At 40.8% G+C, this 19,128-nt stretch overlaps 1 protein-coding gene and 1 long non-coding RNA gene across 9 annotated transcripts in view; one reads left to right on the top strand and one right to left on the bottom strand.

Annotated features, from left to right (window-relative positions):
• BMPR1B (bone morphogenetic protein receptor type 1B) overlaps nt 1–19,128 on the top strand; it is a 257,236-nt gene that overhangs the window by 214,911 nt on the left and 23,197 nt on the right. For 7 of the 8 annotated variants that reach the window (XM_013104107.5, XM_021275609.4, XM_038178634.2 and 4 more), the window contains one exon: nt 8,717–8,873. In XM_013104107.5, coding sequence (XP_012959561.2) covers nt 8,734–8,873 — 140 coding nt within the window. In that variant the 5' untranslated portion in view covers nt 8,717–8,733. The remainder of the gene's footprint in view (nt 1–8,716; nt 8,874–19,128) is intronic. The other variant, XM_072037007.1, reaches the window with a different exon arrangement.
• LOC106018589 (uncharacterized) lies at nt 222–12,083 on the bottom strand. The gene is made up of 3 exons (XR_001192784.5): nt 11,971–12,083; nt 2,683–2,735; nt 222–1,325 (listed from the first exon to the last, which is right to left on the bottom strand). It is a non-coding gene; the product is annotated as an uncharacterized lncRNA (long non-coding RNA).

Raw genomic sequence — 19,128 nt, 5'->3', positions numbered from 1 at the left:
AAAGGGTCTGCACCCAGAGGGTGCTTGGGTACTGGGACAGGCTCCCCAGGGCAGTGGTCACAGCACCAAGCCTGCTGTAGTTCAAGAAGTTTTTGGACAGTGCTCTCAGACATGTGGTCTGATTTTTGGGTACTCCTGTGTGGAGCCAGGAGTTGGACTCAGTGATCCTTGTGAGTCCCTTCCAACTCAGGATATTCTGTGATTCTATAGAATCATTTAGGTTGGAAAAGTGCCTCAAGATCATCAAGTCCAATCATCAGCCTGACCTACTGAATCCCATCACTAAAACACATCCTTAAGAAATGCCATTAAAAATAGCACATACTTATGCTATAAGGTAGCTGTATAACAGCTACTTCTTCTTATGATCTCTACACAATTCATTAAGAGAAGCGAGAGGGAACAATTACATGGCAGGATTGAAACAGGAGTTTGAGAGCTACGGATAAGGTTGCTCTCTAGGCTGAACCGAAGGTATGTCACATCTACTGAGGAACAGCCAAAGCAAATGAGCCAGAAGGGCACTGGTTCCTGCAAGCATGGCAGGGGCACATGCTCATTACATTTTAATGTACAGGTGCAGTTTTGAGCGTTGGAGTGAGAAGAGCTAGCTGATATTTTTATCTTCCAGCCGCTATATTTATCTTGACTACTGGGCATAGCATTCTTGGGTTTCTTTTCCTTGGAAAAGGGAAGAGGAGTGGTGATGATTTATTAAATGCATCTGAGAGCGCCACAGGGTGAAGGCTGTCTGTTGCTGCTTCTCTTAAATGCTTCTCATTGTCTTAATGCCTCAGTCAATCAGAATATCATCTGAAATGATAAGAAATAAAAATCTACAGCTTGTCCATTACAATCTTTGATGCCTTCTTAAAGATCAGATAGCAAAGCATAATTCAGTAGTAACGACATCAGATTGTATTGCTTCCTGTCTGAAATTCTTTTTCTCTTGCTAGTGTTCAGGGAGGTTTTCAAGATTGCTTGCAAAGGCGTTGGCAAAATATCACGACGGTGGCATTCAGTGTTTGCTGCTGGGAACTGCAATGTGTGGGGATTTGCAGCTTAAGAACAGATGTAACAAGCTTTGGTCTGTAATAGCAATCTTCCTGTCTCTCTTTCCGTGAAAAGTTACTGAAGGTAGTGTGCCACAGACCCTGAAAGCTGTCTGCAGTTTAACAGCCAGGCTGCTTATCTCACATCTTGTTATCTGAGTTTCCATTCCCTGTTTTGATCCAGTAATGCTCGTAGATGGGGTTTTGCAGCTGAGCTTCAGTTGGTGTAGTTCATTAATTTTGGTTACATTAGCTCGACAGTGTCCCAAGATGCTGTCAAGGAAGAAATGAAAAAGAAAGGTTTGTTACATAAAAGTGATGAGATAAAAATAACCCCCATCTTTCTAAGAAATTTCACTGAAATAGTTAAATTTGTTTCCTGTGGTAAGGAATATTGCAAATTTGGCAAAGACACGAGACTATCATTTAATGTGCCTTTGTACGCTATAAGCTACTATTCAGTAACAGTTTCCATTTCAGGTTATCTTGAAAAGTAGAAGTAGGCATTCAGTGTGAATCACATTGATAAATGAAACTATATAAAGTAATTCAACCATGGCAAACCTAAATTTCTGCACATTATCACACAAAGCTAAGCTACTGTGCATCTGAAATGTCTGATTATTTTGTAGTACCTTAATGACTAACACTTCAAGGAGAACAGGTGTGATTTAGCTGCACCTTATCTCCTCTGATTTTTTTGACAATGCTTGTTTATGACTCAGTCTTTTTTGGAATGAAGCCAGGAGAGATGGTCGTTCTCAGATCGGACCCTGGATCTTAGTGTTTATGGAATATTTGCCTTGGTGTTCCAGTTTTATTACCCTCATGCATGCATAAAACAGTAGCACTTTTCCATAAACATTTGCAAAATGTTTATTCATATTGAATGGGACAAGAACACACAATTCAGAAGAGTGTGATGGTAGGTCCAGCGTATACTACCTGTAGATTTGCTGTGCTCTCAAAAAGAGATTAGAAAGAAAGGAAAATATTTTCATGTCTTACTGAAAATGTGAAATACCTTAACGTTTGCAGAGATGAATGAAAAGGTAATTTATATTTAAAAAGCTTCTCTTTGGAATGGAACAATTACAAGTGGAACCGGATGATTATGAACAGTAGAATTAAGTGAAGGGTTTAATAGAACTGTAGAAATTCTTTAATAGAGTAAAGTTACATTGGGTATCTAGCTAGACTTCACTATGTCTGGTAAGGCAGGCTGAAACATTTTGCATGGTCTTTCCTTTGGAATTTTGAAATAAGTCTTTCTTTTGTGCTTTTTTCTATCTATCTGTTGGTACAGTATCTCATGTTATAAGAACACAGCCAATGGGTTCTCCTTTTTTCCAAGTGAAAAAAGGCACAGATTAACTGTGGATAGCAGAAATGAGAGGAAACCAGGAAAAAGTAACACTCAATCAAACTGTGATGTAATGGTGGACAGCAAATTATATGGGAGTTTTCCATGGGTTATGACACCAAAGAAGCCTTTGCAATTTTAATTTACAAGTAATATGGCATTAATTTGAGGGGTCTCGTCTCAGTGGTTTTGTCACAGCTTGTTACATTCCATGCTGAACTTAACTAATTTAGTTAATATCAAGTATGATTAAGATGGTTTACTCACACTTTATGGGAGAAGGGTGCTTATCCTGTTCAAGCCAAATGCTAAAGCATTTTCTGAAAGAAAAAAAACACCACAAAACATTTTTAAATTAGCAGCAGATATAGCTATATACGTACTCAGTGACGTTCCAATGATAGGGACAGGTTATTTATTTTTAATTTAAGAAAACTGCCTTGACAAATTGTTTAAAACATATCTGATTGTAACCCTTGCTTATTTGCATTGTGAATGAAAGCAAAAACATCCCAAATTTTGAACTATAGAGATGAGAATGTTGTACGTGCTTTGGTGCATAGCAACTCCAACAGAGGTGTAAAATGATGCAAATCACACAAGATAAACCCAACGTTGCTATTCTTGTTAGTATGCCAATTTATTGCAATGGATATATGTATACCAGAGTAAAGCTATTTTCAATCACCATTTGATGCCAACCTCATTTGAAGCTCACTAGTGCAATACACTGAAAAAGAACATGCTGTTTTCATTTTTCTGGTATTTTTAATGCCAGATTCTGTTTACTGTGGTTTTGGATCAATTGTGCAGGTCTTGGCATCTGGCCTTTCCTCGTTTTATATGGTAGCCTTGAACATCCAGCTAAATGAGACTGTCATGATCCTTTTTTCCTTCTTTGTTATTATGATTGTCACCAATAAAAAATGTTTTACTGTTACCTCTTGACCATTTTACACAGTAGATCAGGCTGAGTTAAGAGGTATAATTTATTTCAACTTCTTGAACTGTGGTGTGTTTTCATTACTGACTATTTGCCAAAAAATATCCCATGGAAATTCTTTTATCTGATGACTGCAAAGTGCAGTGAGTTAGCAGTTAGTTATTTCCCTTTCTCTTAAAACAATCATGTCAATGGTTTAACACTGGCCTGGTGGGAAGTCATCAAGCTGCATTTCATCATGTAGTATAGGAAACCCTAGCAGGGTGTCGTGTGATAGTTTCATATTTTAATACAAGTATGATTTGATGAAAAGCTGTATAGGCCAGCGCAGGCTATAGATGAAGTAACCTTGTGGCTTAAAACCATTGAATGGAAACTCTATCAAGTTGACTGTTTTGCTGCCTTCTGACCTAAAGTAGATTTAGAGGTTTTCTTTAATTCTTGTTCAGATGCTTTTGCGTATTTAATTTCCAGTCCAAAGGACCCTTCCGTAATACTCAAAGCTTCCTACCTGTACCTTCTCAGAAGCAGCAAACGTATCTCATTGTCAGTGAATGCTGTAAGCTACTTATTTTTATAAGCATGGGAAAATATGAATGAATCATACTGTGTTAGTATGAGGCTTCAAATACTGTGTAGAGAGAATAATGATCATAGTACTTTTTTTCTTTAATTGTTTTTGGACATTAATATCTATTTGAATAAGAAACAAGTCTGACTTTTACTCCTGGCAAAACCATGCAAAAGTTATAGAAGATCTGCTTTTATACTGGATGGCTAGCACATAAATCACATGGCTGTGGCACAGAAGGCAATCTGTTGAGGCAACTCTTGCTAATTATTTATCCTCAGGGAACAGGGTGGTTTAAGATTTGGACTCCAGTAACAGAGTACAGAGCTTTTCACCTCCTTCATTACTGGACTTGTTGAATCAGGGTAGTGCCCAAAAGTCATTACCATCCGATGGCTCTGGGCCTGTGTGAAATGAGTTATTGGGCTTTATCCAGCTTCTAGTGGAGAAATTCCTGTCCAAATTGCATAGCTATGGCTACTGCTGGCAAGGGTTGGCGTACTTGTTGGCAGCCACAGCAGAGAGCTTGAGGACTGAGTGTATATTAGGAGATGTGCTCTCTAGATGAGATTTTTATGCTCTTACATGGATCAAGGCAGAGAAGCTTAAATAGATGGTGGTACCCACAGACACAAAAAGAAAGCCGTCTTGCAGACAGCATCATTTAAAAAACAATATCTCATCCTGAGGGAGACTTCACTGCAGCTGTGGAGTGATGCTATGTAATCAGTTTTCTATCATTAAAGAGAGAAATTGAATAACAGTCAAGGGGTTTGACACACTGGAAAGGGGAATTTAGTATTTAGATACTTGGTGCTCTAAGATTACCGTGAAGTCTAGGAGGGATGGGAACCAAAAGTGAAGAATATTTCTAAGGCAGCGTATTTGTTGACATGGGGGTTAGTGGGATTTTAGACAAGACACATTAGTCATTCCTATAGTAAGGTAGTACTTCCATTTTACAGCATATTACAATGTTTTCCTCACTCTTCCTGCTGACTTGATCTTCCTAGTCTCACCTTTTGGTAAAGTTTGCCTTCAGATATGGTAGAGAATCTCAGGTGAAGCACAGAAGCTACAGATAGACACTAACATTTGAAAAAAAAACAAAGAACAACACACAATAAGAAAGACAGCCATAGCTCTTCTGGGCACACAATTCCCCTTCCCAGTGGACATTCATAACAGAGGTCCTCACATCACAATTGAGTGGTTTCATCCCTACAAAGGAAACTCTCTCACAAGCAGTACTCCAAATAGAGTTCGGAGCCCTGGTGGACATCTGCCTGTTATTGTGGTGGAAGGTACTTTGTACATGCTCATGAGCTGCAGTAGATAAGCTGAGAAAAATCAACTGAATTTGATGTTGTATCGGTCTGAATGTACAGACTCTTAACTGTTTAATTCCCCAGTGTAGCCAGTGAGTTTCTCAACAGTGTGCAAGAACCTTTCTTCTGCTACCTCTGTTTTTCTGCAGTTGTTCTATCTTGTCCTCTGTTCAGTAGGGATGGGAAGCTGGCTATAAGCAACAGAATAGGGTATAGCAGAGAAGCTGCCAAGTTCAGATGGGATAGAATCCCTTGCATTCAGGGCACTTGGACATGGGTCCTTCAGAGAGCTTTTCAACACCAAAATGGCTAGACAAAGCCCTTTAATTGCTAGACAGAGCCAGGTCTGCATGAACTGGATGCGTTTGTTACAGTGTGGCAGCAAAAGCAAGAGCAGTAGGCTGTTAGCCATCCCAACTGTGCATTTCACACCTGAAAGCAGGAAGAACTTGTTTCCAGACTCTGGAAAGCTCTTGTCATGATGGGATTCTCCCTACAAGTTACAGTTTTTGGAAGGGACTGCTGAAAACCTTTCTGCTCTGAAGTCAGACAGACATAAGTTTCAGTGGGGGGTCTCCTGAATTCTAACTGAGCAGGAGATTTCCTAAGTGGTCCTCAGTCACCTGTTGGGTGGGACCTCTGAAATTCAGAGGCAAGAGCCCATCTCTTTAGCTAGGACTCATGAATTTAAGGAAAGAAACAAGACAAAGCAAGAAGAATTTTTCTTTATAGAAGATGAAAAAGGGCCTGAGAGTATCCTACTCATATCTCTTAGTTATATTTGATTTCATGCATTAGACACTGAACTGCAATGATTTTCCACTAGTTTTGACCTGGACGTGACCAGGAAACAAAATCTTAGGCTACATCCCCTATTTCAATCTCTTGGAAGTGTAAGTATGAATACCAAGCAGCCTAAATCATACTAAGTTTTCTCAAACCAAACTATCTCTCTCAACAGCCACCTGTGGTTTGGACAGCATTTCAGATTTCAGATTATAGTTCAGCAGCTCCCACCTGCCTCATTTTATCCAGAGATACAAACAGGTCTAGAGATGTAAGCTGCTGTTTACAGCAAGTTCTGCAGAAGCTGTTCTTGATCCTATCCCTAATGAGCGATGGGCAGAACTCTTACTTATTGAAAGAGGTAACAAACAACTAAGTAAGTTTAACTTACAGTTGCATGTATGTTAACCTTTTTTTTTTAAAAAAAAAAAAAGTTTTAAAGTGCTGAAGCCTTTCCTTATTTTTTTTAATGCTAGGTGTAAAATGCTTCCATTTCCACATTCTTCCTTTATTGAATAAAGACCCTGCTGGAATTGTAGATATTGTGTTGAAGAAGCCCTTACAGAGGGCACAGGATTTCACTCAGTTGCCTCGTGAGCAAGAAGGTCATTTTGTTGCTTTATGAGCTTGAAATCTGAAAATTCTTGACAGGAATATTAATAATTGAATATTCCCCATGTAGCAGTAAGCAAGTAGGTCTGATTGAAAGAACTTATTTCATCTCTAATCCTGTGACCCAGGGAGCAAACATCTCCTGATACTAATTTGCTGTATACAAGCTGCATTTTAAAATTTTATGTTGTGAGAAACAAACACTGCATTTTCCCTTAAACACCTGCTGCATCTTAAGTTACAGCTATGAGCAAATAAATATGCTATGCATCCCGAGTCAACTAAACCACTGAGTTCTAATTTTGTCAAGATTTTAGAAGTATATTCAACAGCCACTTGTGTCATTAATGCAATTAATATCTTGATGCTGGGTACAAGAGCTAAAAGCCCATAGTTTGTGTATGCTTTGTAATGAGTTTTCTGGTTTGACTTTCTGAAGAGCTGAGCTAATCAAAACCTCAAATTGGTTTCAATGGGATGTATAGGTACTGAAGAAATCTAAAGATCAAGCGATATGAGTTTTGTATTTCACAGATGTTATAATCTGATAAGGTGAATGATTGTATTTCCTGTGCATCACCCTGATACAAATATTCAAGGAGTGCATGAGCTTCACAAAGCTAACATTTGTTAGAATCCTATGTCTTTAAGTAGGAAGCCCCACTTTCCTCAGAGCTAATGAGTTTCAGCATTTCCCTCAGTTTTCTAGGGACAGCTCACATGAAGAAAACTAGAGCATACCTGCCAGTTGCTGCCAGTGCCTTTCATATGCAAGGCTTTCCTGCCAGAACTGGCAGAAGACAGCAGGACATGAAGCTGGGAGGTAACATACATGCCCAGAAGCGTAGAGTAGGCTTCCTTAGTCCTCCTAAGGGCATGGGCTGCTTGATCAGCCCTGCTCATTCTCCAGTCTCTGCTTCAGTGCCTTTCAGCTTGTTCTCAGTCATTGCTTTCCATCTAAGCTGATCAAGTAGATGCTTGTTCCCATCACCTCTGCCTGTTTGTCTACCCCATCTCTCCCTAGGGAGTTGAAGAGGATGGAGTTTTCTGTCAGCTCCACAATATATCAGTCCCGGTGATGGAGATACGAGGAGGATTTTAATTAGAGCTAAACAGTGTTGTATAATAACGCCAATTGTTTCTGAAGGCTTAACAGTAAATGAAGAATTTCAAGCCTGCTCTTCAAGTGCTCTGTTGGAGACTGTGTTCATAAGGGAGCCTTTAGTAAAAATTCTTGCAGGGAAGCAAGAGGAAAGTGAGAAACTGCCAGTTGAAGCTTTTTATGCTGATCTCATTGTCTTTGAGGCTTAAAATATTCACAAGCCCCGAAAGCTATTTGAGTAGAACTGGGGTAGGGGGAAGAGCAAGTCACTTAAACAGCTCGTAGCCCCTCACCAGCATCTCCAGCTCTACTGCATCAAGTCCAAGTTTCAGTACCCTGATATTTTCAGGAGTAATCACCTCCATGGATCTCAGCTTTTTTCATTCTACGACATGTTCTTGCATTTGACTTGGTTTATAGATTTTTAAAGAATATAAACAAACTATTTTTCCTTGTCTTTCAAGTGATGCTTGTACAACTCAGTGACAAAGTGCTGTTGAACTTGAAAGAACATCACTTTCTGTTAAATCTTTGCTAAATTGCATGTTCATGTTCTGCTCTGCCTTGAGTACTGTAAATCCTGCTGTTTTAGTTTCAGTGAGTATAGATGTGTGCCAAGTATAGAGACAAAGAAAGTGCAAAGGTGTAATCAAGGATCTGACCTATGTAGTGCAGTAGGAGAAAAGCCACACTCCACAGTCTGAAAAGCACACCACCTCTCTGCAATGCTGCCAGCAGCAGAACTTGAACATCAACACCTTTGATCTAAGGTTGTTGAGGCCCAGTAAACCTCACACACCACAGTGACTATTTCAGAGGCATCTAGAGAAAACTGTTCTGTAGTGAATTCCTGGTTCAAATAGCTTTCTCAAATTTTGATGGGTAGGAATACTTTAAACCATTCATTCAAAGTCTTGAAATCATGCTTTGAATTTTTTCTCTTCCCCCTTAATTTCCAGCCAGTTTTCTGGACAACATGCCCTTGAGAAGCTCCAGCAAGCTGAGCATGGAAAGCAGAAAAGATGGTGAGAGCACAGCACCTGCCCCTCCACAGAAGAAGCTGTCTTGTCAGTGCCATCACCATTGTCCAGAGGACTCTGTTAACAGCACATGCAGGTTTGTGAAACATATTTGGTTGTAAAGCCTGGGAAAACTCATTTGTGATCATTCTGCAGGTCTTGTTTGAACAAATGAGTTGTTTACACTTAAGAGTTTGGATTTTTTTTTAACCTAGATGCTTACTACACATCTATATTTTAATATTAGGGTATTCACACCAAATTTTGGATACTTGTATTAATTCTTTTCATATGAAAGGTAGGAGCTGGTCTTTAAGAGGTACATGCAGTTAATGAGAGGGGACTTGATGGAGATACACTGATGCATCTGTAAATGCTTATAAATTTATAATCACTCTTCATGAAGCACCATTTATAAGAAACCTGCTCTGGATTTTTTTTTTTTTTTACAACAGCTGAAATGTCTCTTGTAGGCCCTCAAGCCTTTGTTTTTTCCTGCTTCCAACACAGAATAAAGGTCTCTTTTGAGGTGAAATATTAAGTATTTTCTTGTAATAGATGTGTACTCTTGTTTTATGCAGCAATGTTTGGTTAGAGTAATACAGACTTTCATTTGGGTTAGAGTCTGCTTCCCCAGGAGTCAGAAGTCAGACTTTCCTGCCTCCCTGGGAGAAGGCATGTCCAGCTGTGCAGTCCTGTCACCCTTGAAGGGTTGGCTCTGTATTACACTGACACTGCCTGCACCAGGAGAAGAAACCAGAAATATCTGCACTAGGAGCATGCTGCTCTTTCCCCACCCCAAATACAATTCTTGCTGCAGGGTGCTCCTGCAGCACATGCACTATTACTGCTGAATGAGGGTAGTTGTCTACAAGCATCTCATGCCAAATCAGGTGTTACAGTTTGCCTTTGAAGCAAGGTAAGGATGAGTACTTGATCTGTTTCAACTTTTTAATCTGTTTACTTAAAACAAGTAAAATTGAGATATTCACTATCTGCTATAGTCTAGTAGAGTTGAGGGTCTGCAAGAAGCATCAGAGCAGGCCATAGGACTGGGTATGCAGTTATATCTGAGGTGAGACAGTCTAACACCATGTCAGTATTGTCTAGCTCTCCGCAGCAGAGAGAAGAGATAGATGGAGAAATACCTGAGGTTGCTGAAGACCAGATTACTGTTGGGTTTGAGCATTTTGTAGCCTGACTTAGTTCTGCTTGGCCTCCATTTTCACACTGAAGTATATTGAAGTTCTGGTTGATAGCCATAAATACTGCTTCCCTCTTTCTACCCTCTTCCTTCAAACCCATGCTCAATCTAAATGTTGGACTTAACTTCTCTCATATGGCAGTCCATTTAAAGAGTTGTAAAAACCCTCTGAGATACCAATTTGCAGATCCCCTGCAGTGGGAATCAGCTGTTTCCTGTTCCTGCCCAGCCAGAGCCACTGCTTTCACACATGCTATCTTACATGCAGTAAACAGCGAAGATGCAGATGACTTAAGTCCATGAACTGGAAAGCCCAAGAGAATCCATGCTAAGGAACCCACTGAACAAGGCTTCAGCTGGGTAGGCCTGAGGTTGCACATCATTTCACAAACAGCACTTACATTATTGTTTTTTAATGTCATCCAAAAGACACATTTCATCCAGACCTACTCATTTATCCTATCCTGTGCTGTCAACTGAATGCTGCCCACCTTGCCCAACAAGCTATGGTATAATTGGTGAAGAGTTTAGAGAAATACAGACCTAAAATTTTTAATTAATTGAAGTTAAATACCTCCATGGTTTACCAGCAATACTCATTTTTCTGAATAGTAAAAATTGCTGTGTCTCCCCATACCTTGGGGTGAGGGCTATAGCAGGGTCAAAGGAAAACAGGCACAGCATCCTTTGTTTTTCTTAAATCTCCTTAACCTCTAGTCTAATATTTTATTTCCTCAATTCCCAACTGTTTAGATGGAATTAAGGGTGAAAAATTTAAAGGGAACTTGTATTAAGGAGGGAGTTAAGCCTCCTACATTAAGAAAGTAGTTTTTAGGTATCTGGTTAGCTGCCTGGGTTGAAACCAGCTTTCAAATGATTTGACCAAGTCTGCTCAGGTCAGCAGGGATTATTAGTTACCCCTGTGTTTTGGGGATCATTCTGCTAGTCAGTCTGTAACTTTCCTGTTAGCCTGAATGACTATTGGCACAGTTTGAAAGCACTCAGGAATTGTTATTTAACATCACTATAAAGGCAACTTCACCATAGTGAAGTTCAAGTAGTATCGATTGTGCTGTTTGACTGAAGAATAAGTGAACTGTTCAGATTAAAAGTTATTGCATTAATTATCTTCCTCCCTCAGATGTAGTCACTAAAAGCTTTCTACATTTTACAGAAAATCGAATCCTCTCAGCATCTCTGAGAATCTGTTAAGACTTGAGCTGCAGTCAGGTCTACAGGTCTCTCAGCTGCCTGAGCTCAGCAAAGCATCAGGCTGTCTTTGCTGAAGCTCCCACTGAAGCAGGGAAGCTTTGTGTGCCCAGGAGCAAGGGGGAGCTCTCAGAGTTCGATGGGAAGGCATTTCCAGGTGTGCTTTAGTTAAACCTCTTAGAATAAGAGGTATCCCTATCACAGTCACTGTTAGGGAATTTCTTATGAGAAGTAGTCTGCCATCCCACCTGAAGGTTTTAGTCCACTACCCCAAGTATTTATCTATCAGGTTATAGAAGCTGACTGTAGCAGCAGTGTCTTGAGAGTTTATATAAAAATGAGGCCATCTGGTGGCCGTTTGAAATCCTTTCTATAGCTGTGTTTTTAGAAGTTTGAAGTCAATATTCTTAAGCCACAAGTGTATCAGATCCTTGAACAGCCTGCTGTGTTCCTATATACAATTCCACTCTCTCTGTACTTCTATAGCTTAAGTATAATAATACTTTAGGAAGTTATCAATAACACCACAGCTTCAAATTCATATTGTTTTCTATACCAACAGCAAATCAGTATCTTGCTTGAAGGACATACTTTAAGGTAAGATAGTCCACAAGCACACCAAGTTCTAGAAGACCCATTACAGGGATAGTTCATCAAGAAGAGAGCTGGTGGCAGGGAGCAGTAAGGGGCTGCTCTGCCTGGTAGACCAAGCCATGAGCCGAGGGTAATGCTAGGGCTAGCCGTGCCCTCATCCACCCTTACCCTTCTCCCCCCAGGGTACCTGAACACAGCAGATGGCTTAGAGTCTTTTGATGGCTATAGCAAGTGGTCAGCCAGCTCCAGGAAGGAACAGCAGCAGATAGAGGAGGAGACAGGCATCCTTGTACTGCATAGCTTGGACCTGAGCTTAAATAGAGCTCCTGGGCAAGGTCATGTGTAGGGAGGGGGGAATCCCAGGTGGGGCCACTCAGGGTAATTAAAGCTCATTAGTGCACTCCTGGCCCTGATTATTAAGATATTTGTAAAAGGTTCACAATCCTCTGTTTGAAGGGTATGTTAACCTGCTGCAGTGTGATGAAACTTAATTCTTCTTTGAGAACATCTGTACAATTCATAAAAGGCTTTCAATAAAGAAGCTCAAAGCTGCTTTGAAAACAACCAGGGCCTCGTTTTCCTGTTCTATTTCAAATTTTGCATGTACAAAATGAGCGCATGAGCATTTGTCTAATCATAATTAATTGCATATTTTTAAAAGTAGTGTTAGATTTAATTGGCTATGACTGTAATGGGATTGCAATAAAGACAGAGGCTGATTAGGTACCTAGTTGTATTCTTTTTCCATTCACAAATAAATGCTGACAGTTTTAGAGATCAGGCTGATAGAGTTTAATTTCTTACTGTTTCTGCCCAACTGTGTCTTGAGGTAGCTTTGGTTATCTAATGCAATAAAATAATTAAGTTGCTTTTCCAGCATTACCAGAGATGATAATTCACCTGACTGATTTTATTTTCATTCTCATGTTCTCCAGATGATGGGATTGAATTTTTATTGTAATTCGGTGTGTAGAGGGATTAAGATTTCAATAGTGGGCCAAAGCACTGAGTTCAACTCCTTTTTCTTTTAATCAGCTTTAATTTTTAGGGTAAAGTTGTATACTTTCTAATAAAGGAACCATGATGAGATGATGCCTTTCAATTTTATTCCATTTAACTTTATTTTTTAATGTAAGTGTTTATACAGGGCTGCATAGGAGGCAGTTAAGCCCACTTTGATGTTTAAAAATAAAAAAACAAAAGTCAATGAGTTCTTGCAAGCTCCACACTTTCCTCTGCCAGGGCCATATGTCTTATACATGACTCAGCAGGTGACTTCTCCCCAAGTGTTTAAACTTAAAGGCCAAATCCCCATCCCATGCTTTCCAGCTATGCTGCAGAAATTACTTGTTTTTAGTTTTGCTCAGCGGTTGCCCATACAGGTTTTTAATATATACCTTATGCTAAATAGTAATACAAGTCCAGTCTCCCTGTACTGAGACCTATTGTATTATTCTCCAATATATTTTTTTTTTTTTACCATGTGGGACTACTTTGGTGTTATTGTGCTGGAATACCTAAGACTCCCCTTGAGTATCACATTTACTTGAACCAAGAAAATATTCCAAAATAGCATACGTCCATATTAAGGCTGCCCTAGCATTAAAAAAAAGCTGTGTCATGCAAATTCAACCATGGTGTAAACAGAAAGAATTGGGCTGTGTTTAAATGTTGGGAGGCAAAAGAAACAAATAAAAATAAAAGGGGAAAATAATAGAGGAAAATAAGTAGCTTTATTTTCGGGAAACTACAGACCTGTCAGTTTGACCTCAGTACCAGGGAAGTTCATGGAGCAGATCCTCTTGAGAGTCATCATGCGGCACTTGCAGGGCAAGCAGGTGATCAGGCCCAGTCAGCATGGGTTTATGAAAGGCAGGTCCTGCTTGACGAACCTGATCTCCTTCTATGACAAAGTGACGCGCTGGGTGGATGAGGGAAAGGCTGTGGATGTGGTCTACCTTGACTTCAGCAAGGCTTTTGACACCGTCTCCCACAGCATTCTCCTCAAGAAACTGGCTGCTCTTGGCTTGGACTGGCGCACGCTTCGTTGGGTTAGAAACTGGCTGGATAGCCGGGCCCAAAGAGTCGTGGTGAATGGAGTCAAGTCCAGTTGGAGGCCAGTCACTAGTGGCGTCCCCCAGGGCTCGGTGCTGGGGCCAGTCCTCTTTAATATCTTCGTCAATTATCTGGACGAGGGCATTGAGTGCACCCTCAGTAAGTTTGCAGATGACACCAAGCTAGGTGCGTGTGTCGATCTGCTCGAGGGTAGGAAGGCTCTGCAGGAGGATCTGGATAGGCTGCACCGATGGGCTGAGGTCAACTGTATGAAGTTCAACAAGGCCAAGTGCCGGGTCCTGCACCTGGGGCGCAATAACCCCAAGCAGAGCTACAGGCTGGGAGATGAGTGGTTGGAGAGCTGCCAGGCAGAGAAGGACCTGGGAGTGATGGTGGACAGTCGGCTGAATATGAGCCAGCAGTGTGCTCAGGTGGCCAAGAAGGCCAACGGCATCCTGGCTTGTATCAGAAACACTGTGACCAGCAGGGCTAGGGAGGTGATCGTCCCCCTGTACTCGGCTCTGGTGAGACCGCACCTCGAGTACTGTGTTCAGTTTTGGGCCCCTCGCTACAAGAAGGACATCGAGGTGCTTGAGCGGGTCCAGAGAAGGGTGACAAAGCTGGTGAGGGGCCTGGAGAACAAGTCCTACGAGGAGCGGCTGAGGGAGCTGGGCTTGTTCAGCCTGGAGAAGAGGAGGCTCAGGGGCGACCTTATTGCTCTCTACAGATACCTCAAAGGAGGCTGTAGCGAGGTGGGGGTTGGCCTGTTCTCCCACGTGCCTGGTGACAGGACGAGGGGGAATGGGCTTAAGTTGCGCCAGGGGAGTTTTAGGTTAGATGTTAGGAAGAACTTCTTTACTGAAAGGGTTGTTAGGCACTGGAACGGGCTGCCCAGGGAGGTGGTGGAGTCACCATCCCTGGAAGTCTTTAAAAGATGTTTAGATGTAGAGCTTAGGGATATGGTTTAGTGGGGACTGTTAGCGTTAGGTCAGAGGTTGGACTCGATGATCTTGAGGTCTCTTCCAACCTAGAAATTCTGTGATTCTATGATTCTGTGATTTTGAGTGTTTCCTTCTTAATAGTTGTCTACTGAATTGGATTTTGCATGTAAGCCAAAGGTGCTGGTGAACTTGCAGAGGTACCCATGTTTGGTGCTACTGACACACCCCAAGTTACTCTATCAGTTCTGTAGACCTGTCAAGTCTCATATACTCATCACGAAGCCTGGAAAGCTTTCTGGGCTGTCAGCCTCTTAGTAGGTTGGCATTGTGGCTTGTTTTCTGCATTGTGACCCTGCTTGTCAAGGAAAACAGTTTGATCTGAACTGTGATTTAGTAGAGTAATGCAAGACACATCCGCTGGACTGGACTGGGCCTCAGTCCTGGGAGAATAGTATGGGCAGATAGTTCAGAGATATATTGACTGATAGACCTACATGAGATACAGTATATATGAAAAGATGCTCTGCTAGGATGTGTTGGGTACAGTCTGTTCTCTGTCCGTCGCATCGTAGGGTCATCACTGAACACCATTACCATGAACTTTATTGTAGTGGCTTCAGCGTGATGCCAAAAGGTGCCATGCACGGCAGAGTGTGGTAGGACAGACATCACCATCTTGAGGACTACTGGGACCAGAAACTTCGTCCTGCTCTAAGCCAGCTTCTTTGCTTAGTTACATCTGCATATCTCTCCTTGCCTTTGAGTAGCTGTTCAAACACGTGAAGGTGCATCTGGCTTGACAACTGTGCAATGCTCTTCTCACTTGGTTTCACGTTACTTCCCTGATGCACAGCCACTTGCTATATTATTTTTTTTCCTGGCAAATTAGCCTGTATTGAACACATTTACAAGGGCTCTTTGTTTTCTGGACAGTATCCAGAGACAATGTTTTGCTAAATTTGGCTTTCATTGTCTTCCTTAAGTGAAGGATGTGACAAAACATGTGAATTAGATGCAGATTAGGAGTCAGACAGTTTTTGAATTAGGTTATTTCAGCCAACCTTTACAGAAGTATATGAACTTCCCAGTTTCTGGAGATAAGATAATTTAACATTTTTTAATCATCTTTTAAAAACAATGCAGCAATTTGTCCTGTTGTTTTGGATGGAAATGAAAAGACAGCGTAATTCTTTCTGATATCAAAACCAGGAATATAAAGAGGAAGGGTGGACAAAAATAACAACATCCATATGGACTCAATTGCAAATGAAATTAAAGACAAGAAATCTTTTCATCAGGTTATTTAACCCATCTGCTTGCCATAGGCACTGAATGAAGGAACGACGTTGCTTTTCCAAGCTATATATTGCCATACCTGGCTGTGTCACACATACAGAGAGCAGGACAGGAAATCGTCAGCAGGCAAGTTTTGGTAGCTAAGGTATTGCATCTTCTGTGAGAAATGGCTGTTGGCCAGTAAGGACATCTGCATGAGCAGCTGCGGAGCTCTTGGCCTCTGTTCCTCTCTTCTAACATTTAGTAAAGGTCTAAGTTAAGATCACTTCTTTCATTTGGGTAATCTGTAATTGTAGCAGCACCTTCTACATCAGTGTCTGCCAGTGTTTCTGCTTTAAGCTCCCTCTATTTTCCTGGCATGTGTCTTGGCTGTAAAAATTCACTCTTGGCTGTAAAAATTGGCTCTTGGCAAATATGTGACATACCAAATCTGTGCTTATTAGTGATCACATCCAACATGTATTTAATCGCTCTCCTGCATCATACCCCAGTAAGATAATGCTTTAGTGGAGGAGAATAGCGGATGTGTACGTGGATGTATTCAATAACCTCAGGTTGAATTCCTTCTTTACTCACCAATCACAGATTCTCAGTCAAATTACACAAAATTCAAATTACACAGTTTAAGAAAATAATAATTCTGCGTGGGGAAAAAAAAAAAGCAGCTAGGAAGTAGAGAATAGATTTTTATTATTGCTTTGTACGTCAGCCATGCACCTACGTTTCTGTTTGTGCTGTCACCAAAATAAACGTAAAGTTAGAGATGATACAGATTTAGCAGAATTATTTCAACCCTGTTAGAATAGTAAACCCATTTTCATTTCTACCACGGGCAAGTATGAGGTAAGGCAGTCAATAAACCAGCAGGGATGCTCTGTGCACTTTCTGTGCAGTGTGTAGTTCGTTTGACAGCCTGTGAGGCAGAAGAGCTTGGGGTGGGAAGGCAGGTAAGAGAGACTTCTTTCTTTTCAGAAAAGTCACCTCTACCTCTTGCTCAAATGAGAAATCTTCAATAAAACAAAGAATTCTCATGTTGCATGAACACTTTTTTTTTTTTTTTTTTTTCCTTAAAGGTAGAAACAACTTGTACCAGTATTTATTCTGCTCAGCATTGCTATTTTAATTGTCTCACACTGTCTGTCATTACAGACATATTGTTGTCTGTAAAGAATGTGGTTCACCCTTATTGTTGGAGCTGTGTAACTTTTCCATTTTGCTCTATTCGATCTAATATTGTTTGTCTTTTTAAATCTGGAGTAAAATTGTCAGAGGGACTAAAGTGCTTGAGGATCCTAATTCCAATTTTCTGAAATGAGCTAAGTATCAGAGTCCCCTGGTATGGAAGAAAAAGTGAAATAAAACTGCTGACTTTCCCCCTTCTTTTTTTCAAACAATTTGACTTTTTCTTCCACCACTTTCTTTCAGTGAACTGAACGTTGTATTTATTTATTTATTTATTTTGCTGGGGACTGCTAGCTGTGGAGTTCATTTTTGTGTTTCACTTGATTGCAATTTATTGTTTTGTTGCTCTGTCCCCTGGGTTAAACTTGCTCATTACTTTGAATCAAAGGCACCATGCAAACAAATAAAATCTAATCTAATCTAATCTAATATTCTACTCTAATGGATTCCTTACAGTCTCTCTTCTTGGCAATCCTATCATTCCTATCTTAAGCTTCAGCAATGAAATCAAGGTGGCTGTTGCCCAGAAGGGTTGCTGTCTCCTTTGCCTTGCTCATGTGCACAGTGTCGGAGGATGGTAGAAGTCCTCACTCGCTTCTCTGAGAAAGCAATTTGTAACGTACAGCTGGTTACTTTTCAAATCCAGAAGTCAATAACCGGTGATAAATTATGATTTGAAGTAATAAGCTTACTGTGGCTAGACCCTGCACCACTAATATAAAAATACGCCACAGCAAATGTTTGACATGATCCTTTCCAGCATACGTCTATCTGTAGCTAATACTTACAAATTGTGTTTATCTATCCAAAGTGTAACAGCTCCTCTCAGTTCTTGCATCTTCATTGCCTTTTCTGTTGCTGCTCTGTAAGACTGCCCTTTCCTTCTAGCAAGGAGCAAATCACCTGAAATTTTGCTGTGCTTAAATTTTCTAATCCTTTTTTCTTTTTATTTCCTTTTTTTAACTGAGTTTATTTCTTCTCCTCGGAAAAATACTCATTGAGCATAATAGCCGGTCTCCTTTTCCTGGGAAAATAAGGGAGTAATTTATTTGTATGTGACTTAAATGCCATGGATTAAAGAGTTCTTTTATTACTATTATTATTATTTTCGGATCCTCTTCCTGCAAATCAGTCAATTTGTGTTTCTCGCACACTTTACGTACCCCCCCCCCAGTGCTTAGAAATTAATGTATAGCAATCTCAGTAAAATGCAGCCCCCCTTTCCTGCCCTCCTCTTGCTTTCCATAGCATGGAGGCATTTGACCTTCATAAAGGAAGGACATTTATCACCAGCACCATCTAGCCATCTGTTAGTATACTTGTCCTTTGTGCTGCGTGGTCATGTAAACAGGAGCATTATGGATCACTTCAGGCTTATAACCCAAGTAAACAGTTATGAAGGGTGTTGATGATAACTCAAGGACTCATACACACGAGTGTTGCAGTTTGTAATATGGCTACAACAGGAATCACAAATCACTCTTAATAATATTTTATGCTGAGTATCTCAAAAATGTTTCTCTCTCCAGGTCCCTGCCATGGTGCAGATAGCCATGCCTTGCTCCCACACACAGGGCAGACCTGTGAGCACTGACACTCGAGCTTATGCAGGTCTCCAAAGCCTTCACACTCTAATGGCTGCAGGCATTTACAGACATTAAGGTGTTTGTTAATGGGGTTTGTAGCTGTGAAATGTTGGAAAGGTGAGTATGGTGGTGGTGATCTGCAGCGCTGTCAGCTGTCCCGCACTGTGTCGACGGGTTACTGTGGGTGTCCGAGTCCTCCCGCCTGCCTTTTTCCACAAGTGCAACAGTGCTTCAGCTCTTTCTATTTCATGATGCTGTTAGAGGAAATACATTGTTAATGGCAGA

The sequence above is a fragment of the Anas platyrhynchos genome, chromosome 4 (genome assembly GCF_047663525.1).
Source record: "Anas platyrhynchos isolate ZD024472 breed Pekin duck chromosome 4, IASCAAS_PekinDuck_T2T, whole genome shotgun sequence".
Taxonomy (NCBI): Eukaryota; Metazoa; Chordata; class Aves; order Anseriformes; family Anatidae; genus Anas; species Anas platyrhynchos.
This window is presented reverse-complemented; position numbering and strand designations above follow the sequence as displayed.